The sequence below is a fragment of the Vitis riparia genome, chromosome 9 (assembly GCF_004353265.1).
Source record: "Vitis riparia cultivar Riparia Gloire de Montpellier isolate 1030 chromosome 9, EGFV_Vit.rip_1.0, whole genome shotgun sequence".
NCBI lineage: Eukaryota > Viridiplantae > Streptophyta > Magnoliopsida > Vitales > Vitaceae > Vitis > Vitis riparia.
The window spans coordinates 8274696-8298849 of NC_048439.1; the positions used below are offsets into that span (position 1 = coordinate 8274696).

General features: G+C 28.0%; 1 protein-coding gene across 1 annotated transcript; it reads left to right on the forward strand.

The window, feature by feature from the left end:
- Window positions 1-688: 688 nt before the first annotated feature.
- On the forward strand, window positions 689-24122 carry LOC117922455 (receptor-like protein 13). Its single transcript, XM_034840587.1, has 14 exons — window positions 689-1022; window positions 2043-2198; window positions 2300-2374; window positions 5451-5606; window positions 5694-5759; window positions 11273-11428; window positions 11517-11591; window positions 17165-17311; window positions 17391-17537; window positions 17727-17873; window positions 18062-18208; window positions 19432-19578; window positions 20999-21145; window positions 21857-24122. Exons 1-14 carry the CDS (start codon window positions 707-709, stop codon window positions 24058-24060), a joined length of 4086 nt encoding a protein of 1361 aa, XP_034696478.1. The 5' UTR covers window positions 689-706; the 3' UTR covers window positions 24061-24122.
- The last annotated feature ends 32 nt before the right edge of the window (window positions 24123-24154 follow it).

The window sequence follows — 24154 nt, forward strand, 5'->3', positions numbered from 1 at the left end:
TATGTTCAACAATTCTCTAAAAACAATTTATATAGATGAAATACATTCATGGAAGTTCCAACTAATGAAATTTAAAACTAATGATGATTTAATGTATTTGTACTAAATCTTAGGGAGTGTGGACTAAAATTAGCCCTTTTACAAATATTTATAACTAGTATATTTGTAGTTGTGGTATTGGAAGTTGATCATTTTCTTAAAAGGTTTACCATTGAAGTTAGTTGAATATAAAGTTAGGTGAACTTTACCATTGTTAAATTGGTAAATGAAGACTCTTAGATTTGATACTAACATGTACATCATGACTTCATTGAATCTCTCACAAGGAAATTTTAGTTTGAAAGACTTCATCCTTTAAACATGTGGCACATATTAAAGTGAGACCAAGTCTTCCCTATAATTTGTATCTATCACAATTTCTTTCCTCATAAATAGCCTTTTTGAATAGAATTAATATAGACTTTAGCATGCATGGTGGGCCCTGTCAAACTATTAGTCAAGATAATTTGTAGGTAAGAACGATGGACCAACTATATTAAATACTCTTCATCTATTTGCATATCAAGAGCAACTTAATATTGTCTTTCTTTTGTACTTCATGTTTGAACTTTCAATGGAGAGTTTGTCATCTAAATATTTGATGTGGGTTTTTATACTACTCTTGGTTCAAATATGTAGATGCAAAGGTTGCATCGAAGAAGAGAAGATGGGTTTGCTTGAATTCAAGGCTTTTCTTAAATTGAATAATGAGCATGCAGATTTTCTTCTCCCTTCATGGATAGATAACAACACTAGTGAATGTTGTAATTGGGAGCGGGTTATTTGCAATCCCACCACAGGTCGAGTTAAGAAGCTTTTCCTCAATGATATAACGCGACAACAAAATTTCTTGGAAGACCATTGGTACCAATATGAAAATGTCAAATTCTGGTTACTAAATGTCTCCCTATTCCTTCCTTTTGAAGAACTTCACCATCTAAACTTGTCTGTAAACTCATTTGATGGGTTTATTGAGAATGAAGGTATGTTACCTCTCACCTTTAAAATTTCTTTTCACTTATACTCCAAACATTCTAAAGGAACTACTAGCATATGTTCTTAAAAGTGTTCAGGTGGAGACCAAATGGTCACTAGTAACTATTGAATTTAATATAAGAACAATTACTAATTATTAAAATTTATAATGTAAATTAACATTTAAACAAAACAATAAAAAAATTATTATTTTAGAAAACTATAGATTACATTAGCCTTATATATATAAGCATACTTGTTATTTATGCCATCATTTCACACTCAACCCAATAAGTGGGATTCAACTAAGAGTGAGCAATTTCACAATTATTAATTAATAGGAACACTTAGGCTCCCATATCCTTATCCTTTTTGCTGAATTGTCTTTCCTTATCTTCCATTCCTAAAAAGCTTGATTTCTATATTCCAAATTGATAGAGATTGGTTAAAGAAAGGTGATCACAAAATTTGACTATTGCTTTCAAATGAGGAATCGCCATCTTCAAAATTTCACATTTACAAAAAAAAAAAAAATCTAGCCTCGGGTAAGGTCCAAGCCTTATTGTTTTAAGTTGATGTCAGGTTGGTTTAATAATGAACAAAGTAAATCCCAACCCATGACCATCTACGCATCTCCAAATTCCACCCATCCACAACCCATTAATATGACATTTTCAAGGACAAAATTTAATCAATTAAACCTATTAGATGGATTCTCCATACAATGTTAAAATGAATATAAAAACTTTAATTCAAAAAATAATTTCCTTTATTTAGTTAGGATTCAAATTATAGGGGCACAAAACATGAAAATTTTCATGTTTAAAATTCACAAAGATCACAAAAGCTCTTTGAAGCTCTATGGACTTTTTTATTTCTAACATTTAAACACAAAAATCACCAAATTGAATTAGAAACTTGGATGCATATTCTTATATTAAAGACATGTAAGCTTACATATTTAAATATGAAGATCTCAACTTGTAATTACATGCTTCTAATTAAAGTTATATTACTCTATTTTACAGGATTTAAAGGGTTATCAAGTTTAAAGAAATTGGAGATCTTGGACATAAGTGGTAATGAGTTTGACAAAAGTGCCTTAAAATCTTTGGGCACAATAACATCACTCAAGACATTGGCTATTTGCAGCATGGGACTGAATGGATCTTTTTCCATTCGAGGCATGTTATATGTCCACATTATTTCTTTGAAATTAAGTAAAATGTATTTCTAACTTTTAATGTTCCTTAGTTAATCTCTCTTTTGATTCATGTTTTTGCAGAATTAGCTAGTTTGAGAAATTTGGAAGTGTTGGATCTAAGCTATAATCATTTGGAAAGCTTTCAACTATTGCAAGGTACTTCATTAACTTGCTAAAAAAACTTATGATATTTTGTTATTAAATTAAAGGTAAGATTAACAAACAATTTCTTCCCATTAGTTACTTTTCTTTGTAATATCATTAAATTTGATATAAAGTAGTCTAAATCATCCTTTCAATTTATAAGTTTTAATTAAAACGCATCAAGCATGCACAAGGTGTTTAATATAACTAATATTTTCATAAGTAATTGAATTTTTTTTATGAATTAATTAACTTGATTATCAATAAATACTTACATGTATAAGATTAATATAGTTTTATAAGTATTTTAAAATTGTCTTACAACACACACACACACACACAGAGGGAAAATGAAAGGTATGTGATACATTTATGCTATGTTTGGTTCCCAAAAAAATTGAGGGAAAATGAAAGGAGAAAAAAGTAGAGAGGAAAAGTAAAAGAAAAGAAAAAAAGTGAAGAAAAATATAAAATTGATTAAAGTAAATACATTATTTTTATATGTTACTTTAAACTTTTTCACTTATTTTAATTCTTCATGTAAAGATGAAATATTTGAAAATGCATAAGTTTCTAATTATTTTTTTATTTTATTTAATAAAATCATTTTCTTTAATTTTTTTTCTTTTCTTAATACTTTTCACGAACCCTTAAGTTATGTTTGGTTTGCAGAAAATATGAGGAATAGCAAATAGAAAAGAAAATTAGAAGGAAAGAAAAAATGAAGTAAAATAAAAATAAATTTAAATTTAATAAATTATTTTTATATGCTACTTTAAGCTTATTTCACTTATTTTAAATTATTTAAACTCATTTCTAATAAATAATAATGGAAATTGTAGAGAAGTTTGTGTTATTCAAGCTTTGCAATGACTTTTCAAGGTGAAGGAAAATATTCTTGCTGAAATTGAAAAAGGAAATACCTTCTTAAATAGCCTATTGACCGAAAACACATTACCCTAACATATACACACACCTTTATTATTTATACAATCATGTAATACTTAATCCAGTTAGTGGGATTCTAGTGGTTGTTTCTATCTTGGTTTCCAATATTTCTGATTGATAGTGTTCGATTAATGAAATATCATAAATTTTGATCCCAGTAAGGACCATTCCCTATTAAATGTAATTGGGTTAACCTAAGACTAAATGCTAGACCCAACTAATAAAAACCCATTTGTTTGTTGGAGTCTAAATAACTGGCCTTAGGTAGGGCCCATGCCTTATTTTTTAAGATGTAGTCCAACTGGTTTAACACTAGATTGAGTAAAGCCCAACTTATGAGCATCTGTGCATTTCCATCCATCCACAACCTACTGGCATGGACAAACTTTGGTCAATTAAAAACCTATTATAACTGTATACAAAATTTTAAGTTCAAAAGATAATTTTCCTTATTTAGTTAGGATTCATATTAAAAAAGCACAAAACATGAATTTTCATGTTTAAATTCACAAATACCACGAAAGCTCCTTCAAGCTCTATGGACCATTTTATTTGCAACATTATATTACTCTTAATTATCAAATTAACCAACAAATTCTTCTCATTACTTATTTTTCTTTTGCAATGTCATAAAATTTGATGTAAAGTAGTATTGGTCATCATTTCAACTTTCAGGTTCCAATTAGATGCATCAATTAAGCATGTGCAACATATTTGATATAACTAATATTTTTATAAGTAATTGATTTTTTTTTCTATGAATCAATTAACTTGATTATCAATGAATACTTTCATACATGATATTGATGTAGTTTCATAAATATTTTAAAACAGTCATAGAAGTCTTTTATCTGATTCACTAGAAAGAAAAATAAACTATTCTAATGAAAATACTTGATGATTTGAAGTGATTGCTTTTGATTTTATTTGATTGCTACCATTATTAATTGTTAGAAATTGGCAACAAATACCCATTTTGCATCACTTCTATATGCATCGGGGGAATGAATTATATTTCATAGAGCTAACAGGGCAAAACTCATACTTTTGGAATTATGGAAAAGGTTGCTAGAAAGCTAATTAACAATTTATATTATGATTAAGACTAGTTGGGTTAGAAATAATTCATATGGAGATTAAAAAAAAACTATGTAATTTAGTTTAGTAGCTTGGGTGCTAATGTAATGATTAATGATCTGCAACTTGAACACATCTACTAGTGCTTTCTATTGTATAGCTAAATTTATGTTACCACTTTGAACTACAGTACTTACATGAGAAGAAAGCTTTTCCTTAGTGATAATGCAAAAGAAATTAAGTATCAATTTTTGTTAAACTAACAAGTGATAGTTTAGATATGTTTTGAATACACTTCCTTTCTTCTATTTTTTTATTTTGAAAAAAAAAAAACTCTTTAATGAAATATAAGAAATCTTATATGTATAAAAAGTAAAGACTTAAACAAAAAAATTCTTCAAATTTTAAAAATTTCGAAAGTATTTTTAAGAATTTGTATTTTTAGTATAATAATTCCTATATTTTGTATAAAAGTTTTTGTTTAAAAAAATAGAAGTGTATCCAAATTACAAATTAATTGTTAAATTAAGAATGTTTCTCAGATCAAGAGATAATGAAAGTTGTAGAGAGTTTGCATTACTCAACCTTTGCAATTACTTTTTGAAGGTAAAAGAAAATACCTTCCTACATAACATACAATGGCAGGTTCTGGTTTGTAAGAAACTAATAAATGATTAAGAATATGAATAAGACTTCCTTTATAATAGATATGTAGAGAAGAATAGTGGATGATAGGAGGTGAAAATCTTGTAATAAAATATCAATATCGGTTATAAGATAATCAACATTTTCTCTATTTCTTGTACCTATGTGATTAAGAATCTTGTAGCTCCCTTATTGAAATATAATATAAAAATATAAATAAACTATTTAGAAGTGCATGTAGTTTTCAACATGAGGAAGTTCAAAAGCAAGTTAATTATGATAATTTTCTATAGTCTATATTGAACACAAATTATTTTTACTAAAGGTTCAATCATTCTATGAAGGTTAAAAGTTTGAATTGTTTACATATGCAAATGTGAAATTTGAAAGTTTATAATTTTTTATAATTTTCTTGTAGATTCAAAAAGCTTGTCCATATTCAAAAAGCTCGAGACCTTGAACCTCAATCACAACAAGTTCAAAAACACTAGCCTACAACAATTGAATATATTTACATCCCTTAAAAATCTTTCTCTAAGAAGGAACTATGTTGGAGGATTTTTTCCGATCCAAGGTATGTGTAATTATTATTATTATTTTTAATGATAAATATTAGAATTGTCAACATCTTTTATCTTTTTTCCCCTCAATGGTGTTGCAGAATTATGCACTCTAGAAAACTTGGTGATGTTGGACCTAAGTGGGAATTACTTTATTGGCATGCAAGGTAAATACAAAGTGAAGTTTTGGTTATATATATATCATGTAAGAACATAACTAAAATCAACATTCTTTGCCTATCAATTTGTGCATGACTATTATTTAGTTATTCTTTGTAACATAATTGAAAGAATGTTTAGGTGTACAACATTTAAGAATTTTACATGGCACAATGAAAAACATGGTAATCAATGTATGCAATAAAATTCTAATAGTTGAAAAAGAATTTTTTGTAATTTTATGTTCATGTATAGTAATCAAAGAGAAAATCATGAAAATGTATATTAGTTAGACTTTATATATCAATAGACAAAAAGAAAGAAAAAAAAAATTAGTTCCTTAACTTATCCTAAAATTTTCTAGATAACAAGGAGTTTTTTTATTTTGGGCTATAAGGTTTACAACCTGAAAAGTGAAGATGATTAATATTAGTAATATAATTTTGAAATATAAAAATTAATGAAATAATGTTCTCTATAACTATAACTATAACTGCAACTGCAACTATTAATAAAAGATAATAAAGGTACTTTAGACTTTGAATCCATGGTTAGGTTTGCAATTTTTTGATGATCAATAAAGCAACAACTTATGCTGCAAAAGGCTATACAAAATGTATTAGGAGCATTGCTAAGCTCATTTATCAATAAAAGAAATCCAGTAATACTTTGATTGGAAAAAACCTAGAATCATGTTTGATATATATAATAGGTGAAGAAACAAAATAACAATTCCATGGTATTAGTTAGTTTGATATCTCTTTTGTTATATGGAATAACTATTCCATTTTAAAATAATTATTTCATCTTATCGCTAGAACAAAAAATTTCAGGCGGTTATATGGGCTTTTGGGTTTCTTAAGAATTTAAGCATTTATGGGTCACCCATATATATATAGGAAGAATAAAAAAATATATATATTCTATGGAGACAAGGGTAGACACCCATAAATGTACATATAATTATTTAAATAAAAATATCAATAAGAAACAATATACAACAAAATAGAAAATTTTAATCTTCCTAAATTTTAAAAATAAAAAATAAATGAAAAAAAATTAAAAAGTAAAAAAAATAATAAAAAGGTCAAGAATACAAATAGATAAGTAAACAAAATATAAAAAAATACATAAATTAAAATTAAAATTAAAAAAAAAATACATAGATTAATATGAACACTAAATGAGGTTTTTTGAGATAGAATTAGTTAGACTTGAACTAGATGGATATTAAAAAAAAAAAAAATTCAAAGAAATGAAAACTAATTAGATGCTAAATATTGGATTAAAATAACCAAATGAATAAAGAGTAATTATTAATTTTTAACATTTTTCATTCCTTAGAATTATTATTTTGTGTATTAAATGTATTATGAGTGTAGTGGTATAAAAAATGTAGTTAAGAATACTATGAAGAATAATAATGGTGATGATAATGGTGACGACACTTAATACCTTTTATTGTATATTTAGAAAAAATAAGGTTCTTGATCTTTATGGAGATTATCATTACTCATCCGCAAGCATGTTGATAGTTGAAACTACTCAATTATCAAAAATTGAATTTCTAACCTTCAATTTTTCTCTCTCAAATGCATATGTGGGTGAGAAAGCACTAGGAAGATTATAAGGTCTCACATGTATATGAGTCATAGGATAAAAAATATAGAGACAATACTAGCATTTATTTGATCCAGTGGCAAATAGAGAAATATAACATAACCATAACCATAATGTTCTAACCTTATATATATCAGAACCATGTTTCCTTCATTCAATTTTGCAACTTTTTCTTTTCAAATTAGAATGTAACTCGTAGGATCCATTGCCCATCAAAATTTTGAATCGAATATTATAAGATATTTCACATTTCAACCTACTAAAGCATGAGCTTCAATGTTCTCATGCACTTTTGGCTACTAAGTTAAAGAACCTTTGAGGATAATGGAGTTTCTATGAGTAGCAAAGCATTATAATCACAAAGTCTTATCAGTGATATGCAATTTAACCAAGAACTTATTCCCAACTATTTTATGACTTTTATGCCTTTTCTTGGCTACTTGTAGGCAAGCTAAAGAAATTTTCTGGTTTGTTCAAGTCTAAAAAGTGGTTTCAAGTTTAGGGCCAAGCTTGGGCTGCACCTAGGTCCTTGGGCCTTGTTCAGCTCCACGTTTAAACCAACCTTGAGTCCATCTTTGAAATTTTTCTCCCAATTCATTGATTAATATTAGGATTTTATAGAGCCTATAAATTGACCAACTAAATAAAGTAGGTTCATAAACTTTTAGGTGAAAATTTTCTCTCTAATAAATGTTAATTCAAGAGTCTCCGTAATCTTTTTATATTCATATTAATTGGTATTTAAACCAACCTTACTATATTAAAGTCAATTACCAAATAGTGAACACTATATCTGCTACTACCACTATGATGGTCACAAACATAGAATGCTTTTTTTTTTAGAGTCAATTGATGCTTATAACCAACAGCTTTGTTTGAAAATAAAATACATCGAGTGATTGCATCAAGAGATTGATGTAATAATTGCATACTTGATCTTGATAATGCTAATATGAGTTGACTAAATAAATGAGTATTTACTTATAAGGTAGCCCATAGAACATTATTTGTGGAAATATTCATGCACCTCTACATATGTTCATGATAACTTAGGTTGATAAATTTAAGAAGAACAAATTCATAACCTTGGGCATAGTTAGTAAGAAATTTCACCAATAGAGTTTGGTATCATGATTCTAATTGTTCAAATTGTTTTAAAGGAGTATTTTAAATTGCATGTTAATTTGCTTCTAATAAATGGAGAGAAACCAATTCAAGAAGAGAATTGTACTCAAGCTATGTATAGCATTCATGAAGATGTAGAAAATATTGATGAACTTACTTTTGAGCAAGTTGAAATCATAATTAAATAAAAGAACAAACCCAAGGGTTAAGATTGTCAAGTAAAACTTTAACTAAAATTTATTGATTTTTTAAATGCCTATTAGAGGGACAATAGAAGTTCTAGATAGAAAGTAAGAACTTTTCTAAGGAATCACTTGTTAGATTTTAAGTGATCAATAAATATAATGTCCAATTTAAAACTTTTATAAAAGCAATGCTTCTAAAGAATAACTTGATTTGAATTTAAAGTTATTATTGATATTTGTTTATAATGGATGTAGTTAATCAACTGAACATAGTAAAAAACACATAAATTTTTCAAAATACCTTCTAGTTGTTGGGTATATTTAAGTAGTCATCCATATCTCATTATCTTTTCACTCACATACTGATCTCCTTATTGATTATTTACCAATTACAAGTAGGTTGAAAGTTAATCAATGTTAACTTGATAACAAATAAGTCTCTCTTTGAAACTTGTTTTACAAGATAACGAAATGTAGTTGATCAATCATCAAAACAATGTTTAAGCATTAGGATTTAGTTGTTAATTTTTATTTTTTATTTTTGTGCTTAAACAAAGACATAAATGATAAAAACTCCTTAAAAGTACATAGTAATTGAATTTAATTTATACATCAAACAAGAACAAACTAGTCTTGGATTTAAAATTCATCAGGTTTTGTAATTATAATTCCTAAAAATTTGTAAGACAACAAAATTATTGCACACTAGGTTATTGGGTGTGTATGACTAAGAGGTGAAGGAGGGTTCATCTTATACAAAGGATGATTTGATTAATTTTAAAGAATGGATAAACAATAATTGCATATTCAAGTAAAAATAACATTGCTAAAAAGGAAAATAAGTATTTTAGTCCTCAAACCTAAAATGGCTAAAAATTTTAATTAATACAATACAACTTCACCTACAAAAGAAAAAAAAAAACCCAAAACTTTTCAATAGCACAACTAAGTCCATTTATCAAAAGCTCTATGAACAACAACAACTATCAAATCACATAAATCATGTTGTTTTCAAAGTGCCCTCGATGTTTTAAAACTTAAGATATTACATAAAAATCAACCAATGGTGTATGACATTATAAAAAACATATCCAAATCCATTGTCGAACTTAAACTAAATTCAACTTTATATGCATAGTCGCAAGTGGGTCTTTTTGTCTTTCAATTTGGGTCAAATTTAGATGTTAGTTTTTTACACGACAAGAGATTATCAAGGTGATAATTCATGCATATAAATAGTATTACTAATAAAAAAAAAGATGGTAAATGCAATTTTTTTGTATTCACTCACCATTTGGCATACTAATAAGAAAAAAATATATAATAGGTGTTATCAATAATATTACTCATCACTAGAAAGTATAATTTTTCATTTGTTGTCACTATTTGTGCACTTTGGAAAGCTTGCTAGGTACAACAAATTAGCTCAATGAAGAAATTGATCAATTCCTTCATTTCTAAATAAATTTGCATATACACTAGAATAAAAACAACTTTTTAACTTAACAAGTTGACTGAGTCTCAGAACTTAGTAGGTTGAAGGCATAAATTTCCATCCAAACTCATTTACTGGCACCACATGTTGGAAAAATAAATAAAAATCAAAACACTTGAGTATAGTTGCAAACCAATCTAAATATAGAGTGAGATCTACCTTTCTTTGAAAGTTTAGAACAAATTTTTATTTTTATGGTAAGACTATGCAGTACTTATCCCTCTCTTACAAGTCTATAATAAGTCCAAAGCATGGGATATTGCATAAATTCTTGAACTCAATTAGCCTTTAATCCATGCTTTTCAAGTAAATGTAAAACCTGGTGTACTTGTTCTTGATTCACATCCTTGTCACTATTATCATTACTTGTTCTTGAATATAGAACCTTTTTGTCTATTAACAAGTGGGCCTATGTTCCTCCATGATTCAAGAGTATTATGTTTTGTTCATCATTAGTTGGTTTTGCTCTAAAGCTTCTTTTTTATGACTATCAATAACCAAACTTAGATACCAAAATTTATGCAAGAGAGCATGTACTTTATACAGTCAAGAACTTGTGAGTTTAGATTTTGTTATCTAGGTAAAAGAATAAATTGGTTTGTTAAAATAGCTAGCATTAGGTATCTATTCAATTCCTATCTTAGACAATAAAGATAGAAGTGATAAAATACATTCTTATTAAGAAACATTTGATACCAAAAGTGATGTAAGACAACATAGTTCCTCTATTCAATCAAGTTTAAGGCTTAGATGAACCTATGAATTTATATTAATTAATTGGGAAAGAGAATAAATAGGCTAAGTAGAAGTGATAGGATTGTAATAGCATTAAGTTAATGATCTTGTTTAGGTCTTCTACTAAATTAGAGAAGAAACAAACAAAAGTAATCAAACGTGTTAGTGATAATTATATCTACTTAACATTGAGACAATAGTTGTACTAATGGTAATTATATTATTTCTTGAGAGTTTAAACAATATATATTGAAAATATTTTTAAAGGTTTAGCAACTACCAAGGTTATAATCAACTACGAGCTTTTTATTTTTAATATTATGAAATATTAATATCTTTACTTTCTTTGATCTTCTTGTAGGTTTTAAAAGTTTGCCTAAGCTGAAAAAGCTGGAAATCTTAAACCTTGGTTATAATGGGTTCAACAAGACCATTATAAAACAGTTGAGTGGACTCACATCCCTTAAAACACTAGTTGTAAGCAACAACTATATTGAGGGACTTTTTCCTTCCCAAGGTATTGCTTATTCTTTTAATATCCTTAGTAACCACTCTACCATAATTTATTTTTTCAATTTTATTTTCTTTCTTGAACCATCTTACAGAATTATCTATTTTTGGAAACTTGATGACACTGGATTTAAGCAGGAATAGATTCAATGGCTCCCTATCAATCCAAGGTAAATTCTAATTAGAATTATCATTATATTTAGGACATATAATAAATCAATTAAATTGTTTTATCTATTATCATTACTTGGTTATTTGGATTTTCTTGATATTGTTTATCATTTTACATAGGAAAATGAAATTAAAAAATCAACCATGCTTAGTGTTTAAGCATTGGGCTAGAAGTATATTTTTCTTCCCAATTTAATCAAAGAGAAAAGTCATAAATAACATAATTTAACTTATACCTTATATTGATTGAAGAGGTTAGACTACTTTTGGATTTAATGGTCAATATTTGTTGAAGGTAGGGTTTCCTAAATTTGATCAAAAGAACTTCAATTTAAATTACCATAACTACATAAAGTTGTGACTAGCATAATTAAACTCTTTTATTAATAGATGTTCATAGACTAGTATTACAATCCCACACTCACAAATAATAAAAATTTGAAATTAGACTTCAAATAACTATGCAATATACGAAACTAAAAAATGAATGGTAGGTCATAATTAATTAAATTCGTACTATATTCAATGTTGGTCAACACGTGTCAAGTAAAAGTTTTGGCCTAAGTGTAAGGGCTCACTTGCTCCTATATAGATGTTATTCACTTTGGGTCAAGGCCTACTTTAAAATATCTCTATACATTTATGAGAAGTCTACTAAATATAAAGTCGTAGAAACTTTTCTCCTTAGCTGATGTGGAATTTCACATTAGGACTAACATTTTATATATTTTGAAAACATAATTTAATTAACATTTTAGAACTAATTATTAGTTATCCATTTATAATCCTAGAGGAAATTCCTTTTACCTATGCAAATTATATACCTCTAGTAATTACCTTTAATTTCTCATTTACAACTTCCTAAAATAATATGAAAAATGACAAAGTGTACAATATCTACCAATATGGGTGGAATATGCAATGAGATCCACAATGTTCAATATAGTACTAGTATCTATGTCATCTAATAGAAATGAAAGTACTAAGTAATAAAAACAATTGTTTTGGGCACTTTATGCAATTGGCCTTGTAAAAAAAGAAATCTAAGGTAGTTGGACTCATTTACTATTAATTTAACATATGACTAGAACCTATTGAATCATTTGCAATAGCACTTACTTTGGTCATGTCCAAATTTATTGCACATGGTGCAAAAAGGGGTGGTGCTAGAGGATGCTTTGTTTTCCCACTTATGGAAGTCTCAATCTTGCTAATATATTTTATGCCATGTTTGTCATATACAAATTTAGCCTAAGTGTAAGGGCTTGCTTGCTCCTATATAGATGTTATTCATTTTGGGTTGAGGCCTACTTTAAAATATCTCTATAGGTTTATGAGAAGTCTACTAAATATAAAGTCGTAGAAACTTTTCTCCTTAGCTGATGTGGAATTTCACATTAGGACCAACATTTTATATATTTTGAAAACATAATTTAATTAACATTCTAGAACTAATTATTAGTTATCCATTTATAATCCTTGAGGAAATTCCTTTTACCTATGAAAATTATATACCTCTAGTAATTACTTTTAATTTCTCATTTACAACTTCCCAAAATAATATGAAAAATGACAAGGTGTATAATATGAGCCAATATGGGTGGTATATGCAGTGAGACCCACAATGCTCAATATAATACTAGAATAACAATTTAACATATGTTTTGGGTACTTCATGCAATGGCCTTGTAAAAAAAGAAATATAAGGAAGTTGGACTCATTTACTAGCAATTTAACATATGACTAAAACCTATTGAAGAATTTGCAATAGCACTTACTTTGGTCATGTCCAAACTTATTGCACACAGTGCAAAAAGGGGTAGTGCTCGAGGATGCTTCCACATAAGAAAGACCCTACTTAACTGTTACAAAGATTGTTTTCCCACTTGTGGGAGTCCTAACCTTGCTAATATATTATATGCCATGTTCATCATGTACAAATTTTTCTTTACCAAATTTTTCTTTAATGGTCTTGGACCTAAGATTAAATATTTCATTAGTATCGGTCATGTCGTTCCTCAACTTTTCAACTTTTAGAGTTAAATCTTTATCTTTATCAATGATAGTTTTATGTTTAGTCCCTAGAAACTTCACCTTATTAACAATATGTTCATTTAATATGTTGATATTTTTAATATTCAAAGAATCATAGAGCTCATTAATTTTAATGTCTTTTTATTCACTTTTATGCTTTCAACCTTTGTTTTTAGTTTTCCTATAATACTGCATTATAGACCCCATGTACATCATTAAAATAAAACTCATTTTTTTCACTAGGATTCAATTAACCCAATGGATCATAATCAAAATTAGCTACATATGAACAAAAACAATAAGATTATCATTTTGTACATCTTTACTCTCATTTGAGTTCTTAGCCCTACAATCATCAAACATGGAATTACTCCAAGTCCCCTACATAGCCTTCATACCTAATGTTTTTAAGGCAAGGACAATCAATAACCATGTGTCCCATTCCCCCCACAATTAAAGCACTCAATTTTCTTTTTCTTAGATGAACTCTTTTCTTTTTTTCCTTTTGTTTAATTCAAATCCCTTTTGCTTTTTAGAGTCTAATTTGGTGAAAGATCTTTTGTGAGGTTCCATGGCATTTTAAACATTTTAAAGAAAAATGAAAGTTCAACATATGTTAAACATTGGTCATTATATTCTTTAGACTCATTTTCTTTCATAGAAGCTTTTAGGGCTTCGTCCTTAGGCCTCATAGAACTAGGTAAGGGCATCGTGTAAGTTTGAAGGGATTCCATAAGTTCATTAACTCTAATTGAATCAATATCTTTGTCTTTGTTTTCCTCTATGGTAGTTTCCTTAGGTGCCTACAAGAAAGAGAGAGATATAAGGATTTTTTTTACTAGCTTAGATTCAAGAATCTTCTCCCCTACATTAAGCTTGAGTTGCAAATATTACTCAACTCATCATAGAATTTAGAAAATATTTCATCTTTCCACACATTGTAATACTCTCAAACTTAACATTTATATTTTCAACAAACTTCACAACAAAATTGCTCTCATGATATATATATATATATATATATATATATATATATATATATATATATATATATATATATATATATATATATATATATATAAGTCATCAGAACTAGCATCATTAAAGATGCTATAGAAGGCCCTCACTTTTCCTCATGGTCTTTGTTATCAAATTTATCTTAGTCATGTTTTGCCTTTAGTTTAGTAGTGGATTTACTATTTCCATCAAATATTAATGGAAGTCCTCATCCAAATTCAACTACATTCCGAACATGTTCTTTTTACATTTAAAAAAAAAAAATCATATGATCTTTTTTTTTTGGAAACTTTTTAGAAATAGTTTAGGCATTAAGTATTTGAATTTATTGAGTGATTGAATTTCAATCCATTGAATTATGCAACAATTTAATTATAAATCATGTGATTACTAAGTAATGTTAGATTGATAGGTTTGTAAATCAAGAAAATAATCTAGCAATTCAATTGGATTACACAATCTTTCCCTTCATTTCACCGACATTTGGATTTACCTTCAAATCTCTATCACATATATACAACCCATATATGATTCTCTCCAAGCTTAGCCTTTTTTTCTTGCTAAGCGGTAATTTTAAAGGTCAATAATTTTACTATCTTTCATCCCTCGGTCGGATGAAAAGTCTTAGAATTGTCCAATGTCAGGTAGCATTTTTGCAAATGATTTTATTTGATTTTTAAAAAAAATTGTTCTTAAAAATAAGTTTTAATGAATATTCACAATATAAAATAGTAAATTACAGCTCAATTAACCTCAAGATACTATTTATTTTTGGTGACTCATCTTAGTCATTTCTCAAATGTATTTAAGAAAATCATATGATGCACCTAATCAATGTATTTAATCTCCATATATATTTAAAAATATAGCATATGATGCACCTAGTTAAAAAAATACTATAATTGCAATTAAATATAGAATTTAAGTTTTAATTATACAAAAAATATATAAAATGTTTTAAAATTAAAAGAAAAACATATTTTAATAAATAATAAGTAGTTTGAAGCATTTATTTCTAGAAGTAGAGAAAGATGAGGGATTTTAAGAGTTGAAAGAAAAATAATTTGGAAGTCATAAAATTTTTTAAAGAAAAAAAAATTGTACTGAGATTCTAGGAATTTTTTTTTAAAACTAATTTTTAAGAGCAACCAAAATTTGAGAAGAAAGTGGAATAGTATAAAGGTAAAAATAAATTTTAAAGTGACTAGTAATTATTATAAAGGATTATTATAGTACTATGTGCAAAAATTAAATAAAAAAGTGATTCAAGTAAGAACAATTTTTAGAGTAAAAGATAATAATATGAGAAGTCATAAATATTAGGGTCATTGTCAAATATATTAATATAGGTAAAAATAGCTATTAGTAATATAGATATTTCAAAGAAAAGTAGATAAATGTTCCTATTTATAAGAAATAATAAAATTATTGTTTTGCATTTTCGTATGAACCAAGCAAAAATGATAGATATCAAATTGAGGTTTACCAATTTATGGTGTTTTACTTAAATCATTCTAATTTTTTTAAGAATAATGTCCTCTCTTACATTAGTTTTTTTTTTTTTTATTTTCTTTTGATAAATTTTACAACTTTAACCAATTTGGAGATATTGAATTTGAGTGGTAAAGAAAATTTAAAGAAAGTGTATTTTTAAAATATTTAATTTTCTTTTTCTCAAGTTTGCTATGACCACCAAACAGGAAAATGATTTTATATTTTTTTTTTCTAAATTTTTTCTTTCATTCTCTTTTTTTCCCCTACATTATTTCCTTTTCCTCAAACTTTCTAGCTACCAAGTGTAGCCTAAGAAAAATAGGGAAGAGAATCTGTTAGTATTTTTTTTTTTTTTTGAAGTATTTTTTCTTACCTTATTGTATTTTATCCAAATATAAGAAAATTATTTTCTTTATTTGTTATTTTCCTTCTTGCTTTTTAGGAACCAAACATACTTTCAAACAAAATTAATTTTTAATTAGGAGTGACAAAGATTTAAGGAAAAACAAAAAAAAATAAGAAAATTTAATTTTTGAGAGTAACTATAATCGGATTGCTTCATTTAATACAAAATTTGAATAAAAAAATTCTTTCAATGAGAATTCAAGGAAAGGAAAAAACATTTTTATCTCTAGATTATAAAAATTAATTACTTAAAAAATCTCCTAACATCATATACATTCATCTTTCTTTTTATGGATTGGAAAAACTCAACAATTTGGAGAAAACTTAGTCAAGAAAGAACAAATTTTGGAGTAAAATTTTATTATTTAAGAAGATCATAAATATTATGGTCATTATAGAATATGATAATGGTAAAAATATTTGTTGGGAATTTAGATACTTTTATAGAAAAGTAAACAAAGTGCTCTAGTTTATAAGAACAATGCATTTCCTTAGTTTAGTATGAAAAAAATGTAAAATGATAGGTTTTGATCATTTTTAAAGGTAGCAAACATTTTATTTTATTTGTATTTAAGAACAACGTCATTTCTTATACAATGTTTATTTAATTTTCTTTTGATAGATTTTGCAAGCTTAAGCAATTTGGAGATATTGGATTTGAGTTATAATTCCTTCAATGGAATTGTTTCATCATCTATAAGATTAAAGTCTTCTCTCAAGTCTTTATCCTTGGCTGGAAATAGACTCAATGGTTCTTTACAATGTCAAGGTAGGAAACATTTAATTTTATTTGTATTTAAGAACAATGTCTTTTCTTATATAATGTTTTTTTAATTTTCTTTTGATAGATTTTGCAAGCTTAAGAAATTTGGAGATATTGGATTTGAGTTATAATTCCTTCAATGGAATTGTTTCATCATCTATAAGATTAAAGTCTTCTCTCAAGTCTTTATCCTTGGTTGAAAATAGACTCAATGGTTCTTTTCAATATCAAGGTACATATGTTATGCTTTCTTTGTTTCATAAAGATTAGACAAGATAAACATTGTGAAAAAAAGGTTGTCATAGTTAATGTAAAATGATAGGTTTTTGATCATTTTTAAAGGTGGCAAACATTTTATTTTATTTGTATTTAAGAACAATGTCTTTTCTTATATAATGTTATTTTAATTTTCTTTTGACAGATTTTGCAAGCTTAAACAATTTGGAGATATTGGATTTGAGTGGTAATTTCTTCAATGGAATTGTTTCATCATCTATAAGATTAAAGTCTTCTCTCAAGTCTTTATCCTTGGCTAGAAATAGACTCAATGGTTCTTTTCAATATCAAGGTACATATGTTATGCTTTCTTTGTTTCATAACGATTAGACAAGATAAACATTGTGAAAAAAAGGTTGTCATAGTTAATGTAAAATGATAGGTTTTGATCATTTTTAAAGGTGGCAAACATTTTATTTTATTTGTATTTAAGAACAATGTCTTTTCTTATACAATGTTATTTTAATTTTCTTTTGACAGATTTTGCAAGCTTAAACAATTTGGAGATATTGGATTTGAGTGGTAATTTCTTCAATGGAATTTTTTCATCATCTATAAGATTTAAGTCTTCTCTCAAGTCTTTATCCTTGGCTGTAAATAGACTCAGTGGTTCTTTACAATATCAAGGTACATATGTTATGCTTTCTTCGTTTCATAGAGATTAGAGAGGATAAACATTGTAAAAAAAAAGTTGTCATAGTTAATGTAAGCTAAAACTAAAAAACTTGCTTTTTCAATTATGTAAGCATGTTTTGTTCTTGATGAATCTTTACAACATTCAAAGTTACTAATATTTATAATTCATAGAGACCTCATTAACAACCACTAACAACTAATTGTAAGTAACTATGAAAAAAGTAAGGACAAAAATGAGGGAAAAGCAAGGAAAGTGACAAATTTGTTCATCCCCATAAAAAATGCTAAGGAAGAAAAAGGTGAAGAAAATTTAAAGAAAGTATATTTTTCAAAAATTGAATTTTCTTTCCCTTAAAGTTGGTATGGACAACCAAACAAGAAAATGATTTTGAAATTCTTTTTTGACTTTTTTCTTTCATTTTTTTTCCTACTCTATTTTCTTTCCCTTAAACTTTCTAGGTAGTAAACATTACCTAAGATAAATAGGGAAGAAAATATTTTATCATTTATTTATTTAGTATTTTTCTTACATTTTTTGTATTTTATCCAAATATAAGAAAACTATTTTTCTTTATTTTTTCTTTTCCTTGTTGCTTTTCAAGAATCAAGCATACTTTAAACTCTAATTAAGAGTTACATAGATTTACGAAGAAACGATGCAACTGGTAACAAAAAATGAAGGAAATTTAATTTTTGAGAGTAAGTATAATGAGATTGGTTTGTTTGATACAAAATTTGAATAAAAATTCTTTTAATGAAAATTCAAGGAAAGGAAAAAAAACAACTTTATCTCTAGACTATAATACTAAATCAATTAAAAAAATCTCCTAACATCGTTTATGTTCATCTTTCTTTTTATGGATTTGAAAAACTCAATAATTTGGAGAAAACTGATTTCAGGAAGAATATTTTTTAGAGTAAAAGATTATTATTTAAGAAGATCATAAATATTATAGTCATTGTTGAATATGATAAATGATAAAAAATAAAAATAAAAAATAAAAAAGTCGTTGGAAATTTAGATACTTTTATGGAAAGATAGACAAAGTGCTCTAGTTTATAATACTAAAGCACTTTTCTAATTTGGTATGAAAAAAGGTAAAACGATAGGTTTTGATCATTTTTTAAGGTAGTTTGTTTAAATCATTTTAATTTATTTTGATTTATGAACAATAACTTTTATTACACTAGTTATTTTGATTTTCTTTTGATAGATTTTGCAAGCTTAAGCAATTTGGAGGTATTGGATTTGAGGTATAATTCATATAGTGGGATCGTTCCATCATCTATAAGATTGATGTCTTCTCTCAAGTCTTTATCTCTAGCTGGAAATTACCTCAATGGTTCCTTACCAAATCAAGGTACATATATTGTGATTATAGGTTTTTCTGTTTTCTTTTTTAATATCTTGTTTGTTCTTTATGCCAATGAAGTCATGCATGTCTATTAATTTTTGGTATTTAATGAAAAACTTTATTCTTAATTCATAAAGACCTCATCAACTGTGAGTAACAGCTAGTTGTAAGTTTGGGGGCATTGACAAGACGAGGAGATGATTGGTTACATGTCTTATTCTCTTTTGTAGGCTTTTGCCAATTGAATAAGCTTCAAGAGTTGGATCTTAATTACAATTTATTCCAAGGGATCCTTCCTCCATGTTTGAATAATTTGACATATCTGAGGTTATTGGATCTCTCTTCCAACCTATTCTCCGAAAATCTTTCTTCCACTCTGTTACCTAATCTCACATCCCTGGAGTACATCGATCTCAGTTACAATCAGTTTGAGGGTTCATTCTCTTTCAGCTCTTTTGCTAATCACTCCAAGCTTCAAGTGGTCATACTTGGAAGCTATAACAACAAATTTGAGGTAGTTGGAAGGGATAACAACAAATTTGAGGTAGAAACTGAATATCCAGTTGGTTGGGTTCCCCTGTTTCAGTTGAAACCTCACCAGTGACCTTCCTGGTTTTCTTCAATACCAATTTAGATTAACGGCAGTTGATCTCTCCCATAATAACTTGACAGGAAGTTTCCCCAATTGGCTGCTTGAAAACAATATGAGATTGGAATTTCTGTTCCTGAGGAATAACTCTTTAAAGGGTCAACTACTTCCCCTAGGACCTAATACCCTAATCAGTTCGTTGGATATCTCACACAATCAATTGGATGGACAACTTCAAGAAAATATGGCCCATATGATTCCAAATATTTGGAAGTATTCCCAATTCAATCTCTACACTTTTAGAGCTAAGGATTCTTCTGCTAAGAGGAAACCTTTTAAGTGGTTTCATTCCATATCGACTTTGTCATTTGACTAAAATAAGCTTGATGGATCTTTCAAACAACAATTTTTCTGGGTTAATTCCCGGATGCTTTGGTCATATCGGATTTGGAGATTTCAAAACTGAGCACAATGTGTATATACCGATGTTGGATTCATATTCAAAAAGCAATCCTTCTATATATAGGGTTTACTTAATAAAATATTTATTTTTCTCTAGTGAACTCCTTGATAAAGTAGATGAAGTTGAGTTTGTTACCAAGAATAGGTATAGCTCCCACATAGTAGATAAAAATATTTGTTGGGAATTTAGATATTTTTATAGAAAAGTAGACAAGTATTCTAATTTATAAAAACAATGCATTTCTTTAGTTTGGTATAAAAAAAATGAAATAATAGGTATTGGTAATTTTTTTTAAAGTAGCAAACGTTTTATTTTATTTGTATTTAAGAAAGATGTTTTTTCTTATACTAGTTATTTTAATTTTCTTTTGACAGTTTTTGCAAGCTTAAGCAATTTGGAGATACTAGATTTGAGTTCTAATTCCTTAAGTGGGATTATTCCATCATCTATAAGATTGATGTCTCATCTCAAGTTTTTATCGCTGGTCGGAAATCACCTCAATGGTTCTTTACAAAATCAAGGTACATATGTTATGATTTGTTTGTTTCATATAGATTAGAGAAGATAAATATTGTAAAAAAAAAGTTGTAGTTAATGTAAGCTAGAAAAAAGTATCTTGCCTTATAAATTATATAAGCACGTGTTTGTTCTTAATGAATCTTTACAACATTTAGAGTTACCAATCTTTATAATTCATAAAGACCTCATAAACACTGAGTAACAACTAATTGTAAGTAATTGTGGAAAAGTAAGGAAAACAAATTGCTTCATTTGATACAAAATTTGAATAAAAATTCTTTTAATGAAAACTCAAGGAAAGGAATAAACATTTTTATCTCTAGATTATAAGGCTAAATCATGTAAAAAATCTCGTAACATCATTTATATTCATATTTCTTTTTATAGATATGAAAAATTCAACAATTTGGAATAAACTTATTCAATGAAGAATAATTTTTAGATTTAAAGATTATTATTTAAGAAGATCGTAAATATTACCATCATTGTTGATGTCTAAGATCATATTCAACAATTTTTTTAATATGTTGTTTTCTATGGTAATTAATTGATGTCTTGTAATTTTTAATATTTAATGAAAAACATTATTTTAATTCATCTAGAGCTCTTAATTCATGAAGACCTCATTAACGGTGAGTAATAGCTGGCTGTAAGTTTGGAGTCAAAGGCATTTCAAGGAGATGATTAGTTACATGTCTTGTTCTCTTTTGTAGGTTTCTGCCAATTGAATAAGCTTCAAGAATTAGATCTTTCTTACAACTTATTCCAAGGGATTCTTCCTCCATGTTTGAATAATTTGACATCTTTGAGGTTATTGGATCTCTCTTCCAACCATTTATCCGGAAATCTTTCTTCGCCTCTGTTACCTAATCTCACATCCCTGGAGTACATCGATCTCAGTTACAATCATTTTGAGGGTTCATTCTCTTTCAGCTCTTTTGCTAATCACTCCAAGCTTCAAGTGGTCATACTTGGAAGCGATAACAACAAATTTGAGGTAGAAACTGAATATCCAGTTGGTTGGGTTCCCCTGTTTCAATTGAAGGCTCTTTTCCTATCCAACTGCAAGCTCACCGGTGACATTCCTGATTTTCTTCAATACCAATTCAAATTAGTGGTGGTTGATCTATCCCATAATAACTTGACAGGAAGGTTCACCAATTGGTTGCTTGAAAACAACACGAGACTAGAATTTCTAGTCCTAAGGAATAACTCTTTAATGGGTCAACTACTTCCCCTGGGACCTAATATCCGTATCAGTTCATTGGATATCTCACACAATCAGTTGGATGGACGACTTCAAGAAAATGTGGCCCATATGATTCCAAATATTGTGTTTCTAAATTTATCCAACAATGGTTTTGAAGGTCTTCTCCCATCCTCAATAGCTGAAATGAGTTCCTTACGGGTGTTGGATTTGTCTGCCAATAATTTCTCAGGTGAAGTACCAAAGCAGTTGCTTGCAACAAAAGATTTGGTGATTCTAAAATTATCATATAATAAATTTCATGGTGAAATATTTTCAAGGGACATGACTTCGTTGAATATTTTGTATTTAGACAATAATCAGTTCACGGGAACTCTGTCAAATGTAATCTCCGGAAGCTCTCAGTTGAGGGTGTTGGATGTGAGCAACAACTACATGTCAGGTGAAATTCCAAGCGGGATAGGTAACATGACATTATTGAGAACATTGGTCATGGGCAACAATAATTTTAAAGGCAAATTACCACCTGAGATTTCTCAATTGCAACAGATGGAGTTTCTTGATGTTTCTCAAAATGCTCTTTTAGGATCTCTTCCTTCTTTGAAGAGCATGGAGTATTTAGAGCATCTACATTTGCAAGGGAACATGTTTACAGGATTAATACCCAGAGATTTTCTCAATTCCTCATATCTATTGACTTTGGATATGCGAGATAACAGGTTATTTGGAAGTATTCCCAATTCAATCTCTGCATGTTTGGAGATAAGGATTCTTTTGCTAAGAGGAAACCTTTTCAGTGGTTTCATTCCAAATCATCTTTGTCATTTAACTAAAATAAGCTTGATGGATCTTTCAAATAACTCTTTTTCAGGGCCAATTCCCAAATGCTTTGGCGATATCCGATTTGGGGAGATGAAAAAGGAGAATGACGTGTTTAGACAGTTCATTGATTTTGGGTATGGAGGGGATTCTCGTAATTTATATGTTGGATTCACGGTGAAAAAATGGGAGGTTGGGAGTGATGTATATGATGAAAAAGATGAAGTTGGGTTTGTCACCAAGAACAGGCATGACTCCTACAGTGGTGACATCCTTAATTTCATGTCTGGATTGGACTTGTCATGTAATAACTTAACCGGTGAAATCCCTCACAAACTTGGAAAGCTAAGTTGGATTCATGCATTGAACTTGTCTCACAATCAATTGAAGGGCTCCATTCCAAAGAGTTTCTCCAATCTTTCTCAAATAGAGAGCTTAGACCTTTCTTATAATAAATTGAGTGGAGAAATTCCTCTAGAGCTAGTTGAACTCAATTTTCTAGAGGTGTTCAGTGTGGCTTACAACAACATCTCTGGTAGAGTTCCAGGTACCAAAGCACAATTTGGGACATTTGATGAAAGGAGCTATGAAGGTAATCCTTTTCTCTGTGGGACATTGTTAAAGAGAAAATGCAACACAAGTATTGAGCCACCATGCGCACCATCACAATCTTTTGAAAGTGAGGCAAAATGGTATGATATCAATCATGTTGTTTTCTTTGCAAGTTTTACTACTTCATATATCATGATCTTGTTAGGATTTGTTACCATCCTTTACATCAATCCTTATTGGCGTCATAGATGGTTCAATTTTATCGAGGAATGTATATATTCCTGTTATTATTTTGTTTTTGATAGTCTTTCCAAGTTATCAGCATATTTGTATAATTAGATACTTTTAATTGGATGATGTTTGCATAATTAACTACTATTTGTTTCCACTAGATAGAAAGAAATGGGATGTATGATTGCTACGAGCTGAAACT

Bases quoted from the DNA above. Each gene is read 5' to 3' on its own strand.
- LOC117922455 (XM_034840587.1), top strand. From the start codon at position 707: ATGGGTTTGCTTGAATTCAAGGCTTTTCTTAAATTGAATAATGAGCAT. The intron at 11,592-17,164 runs GTAAATTCTAAT...TTCTTTTGATAG, and splicing joins TGGCTCCCTATCAATCCAAG to ATTTTGCAAGCTTAAGCAAT. The intron at 17,538-17,726 runs GTACATATGTTA...TTCTTTTGACAG, and splicing joins TGGTTCTTTTCAATATCAAG to ATTTTGCAAGCTTAAACAAT.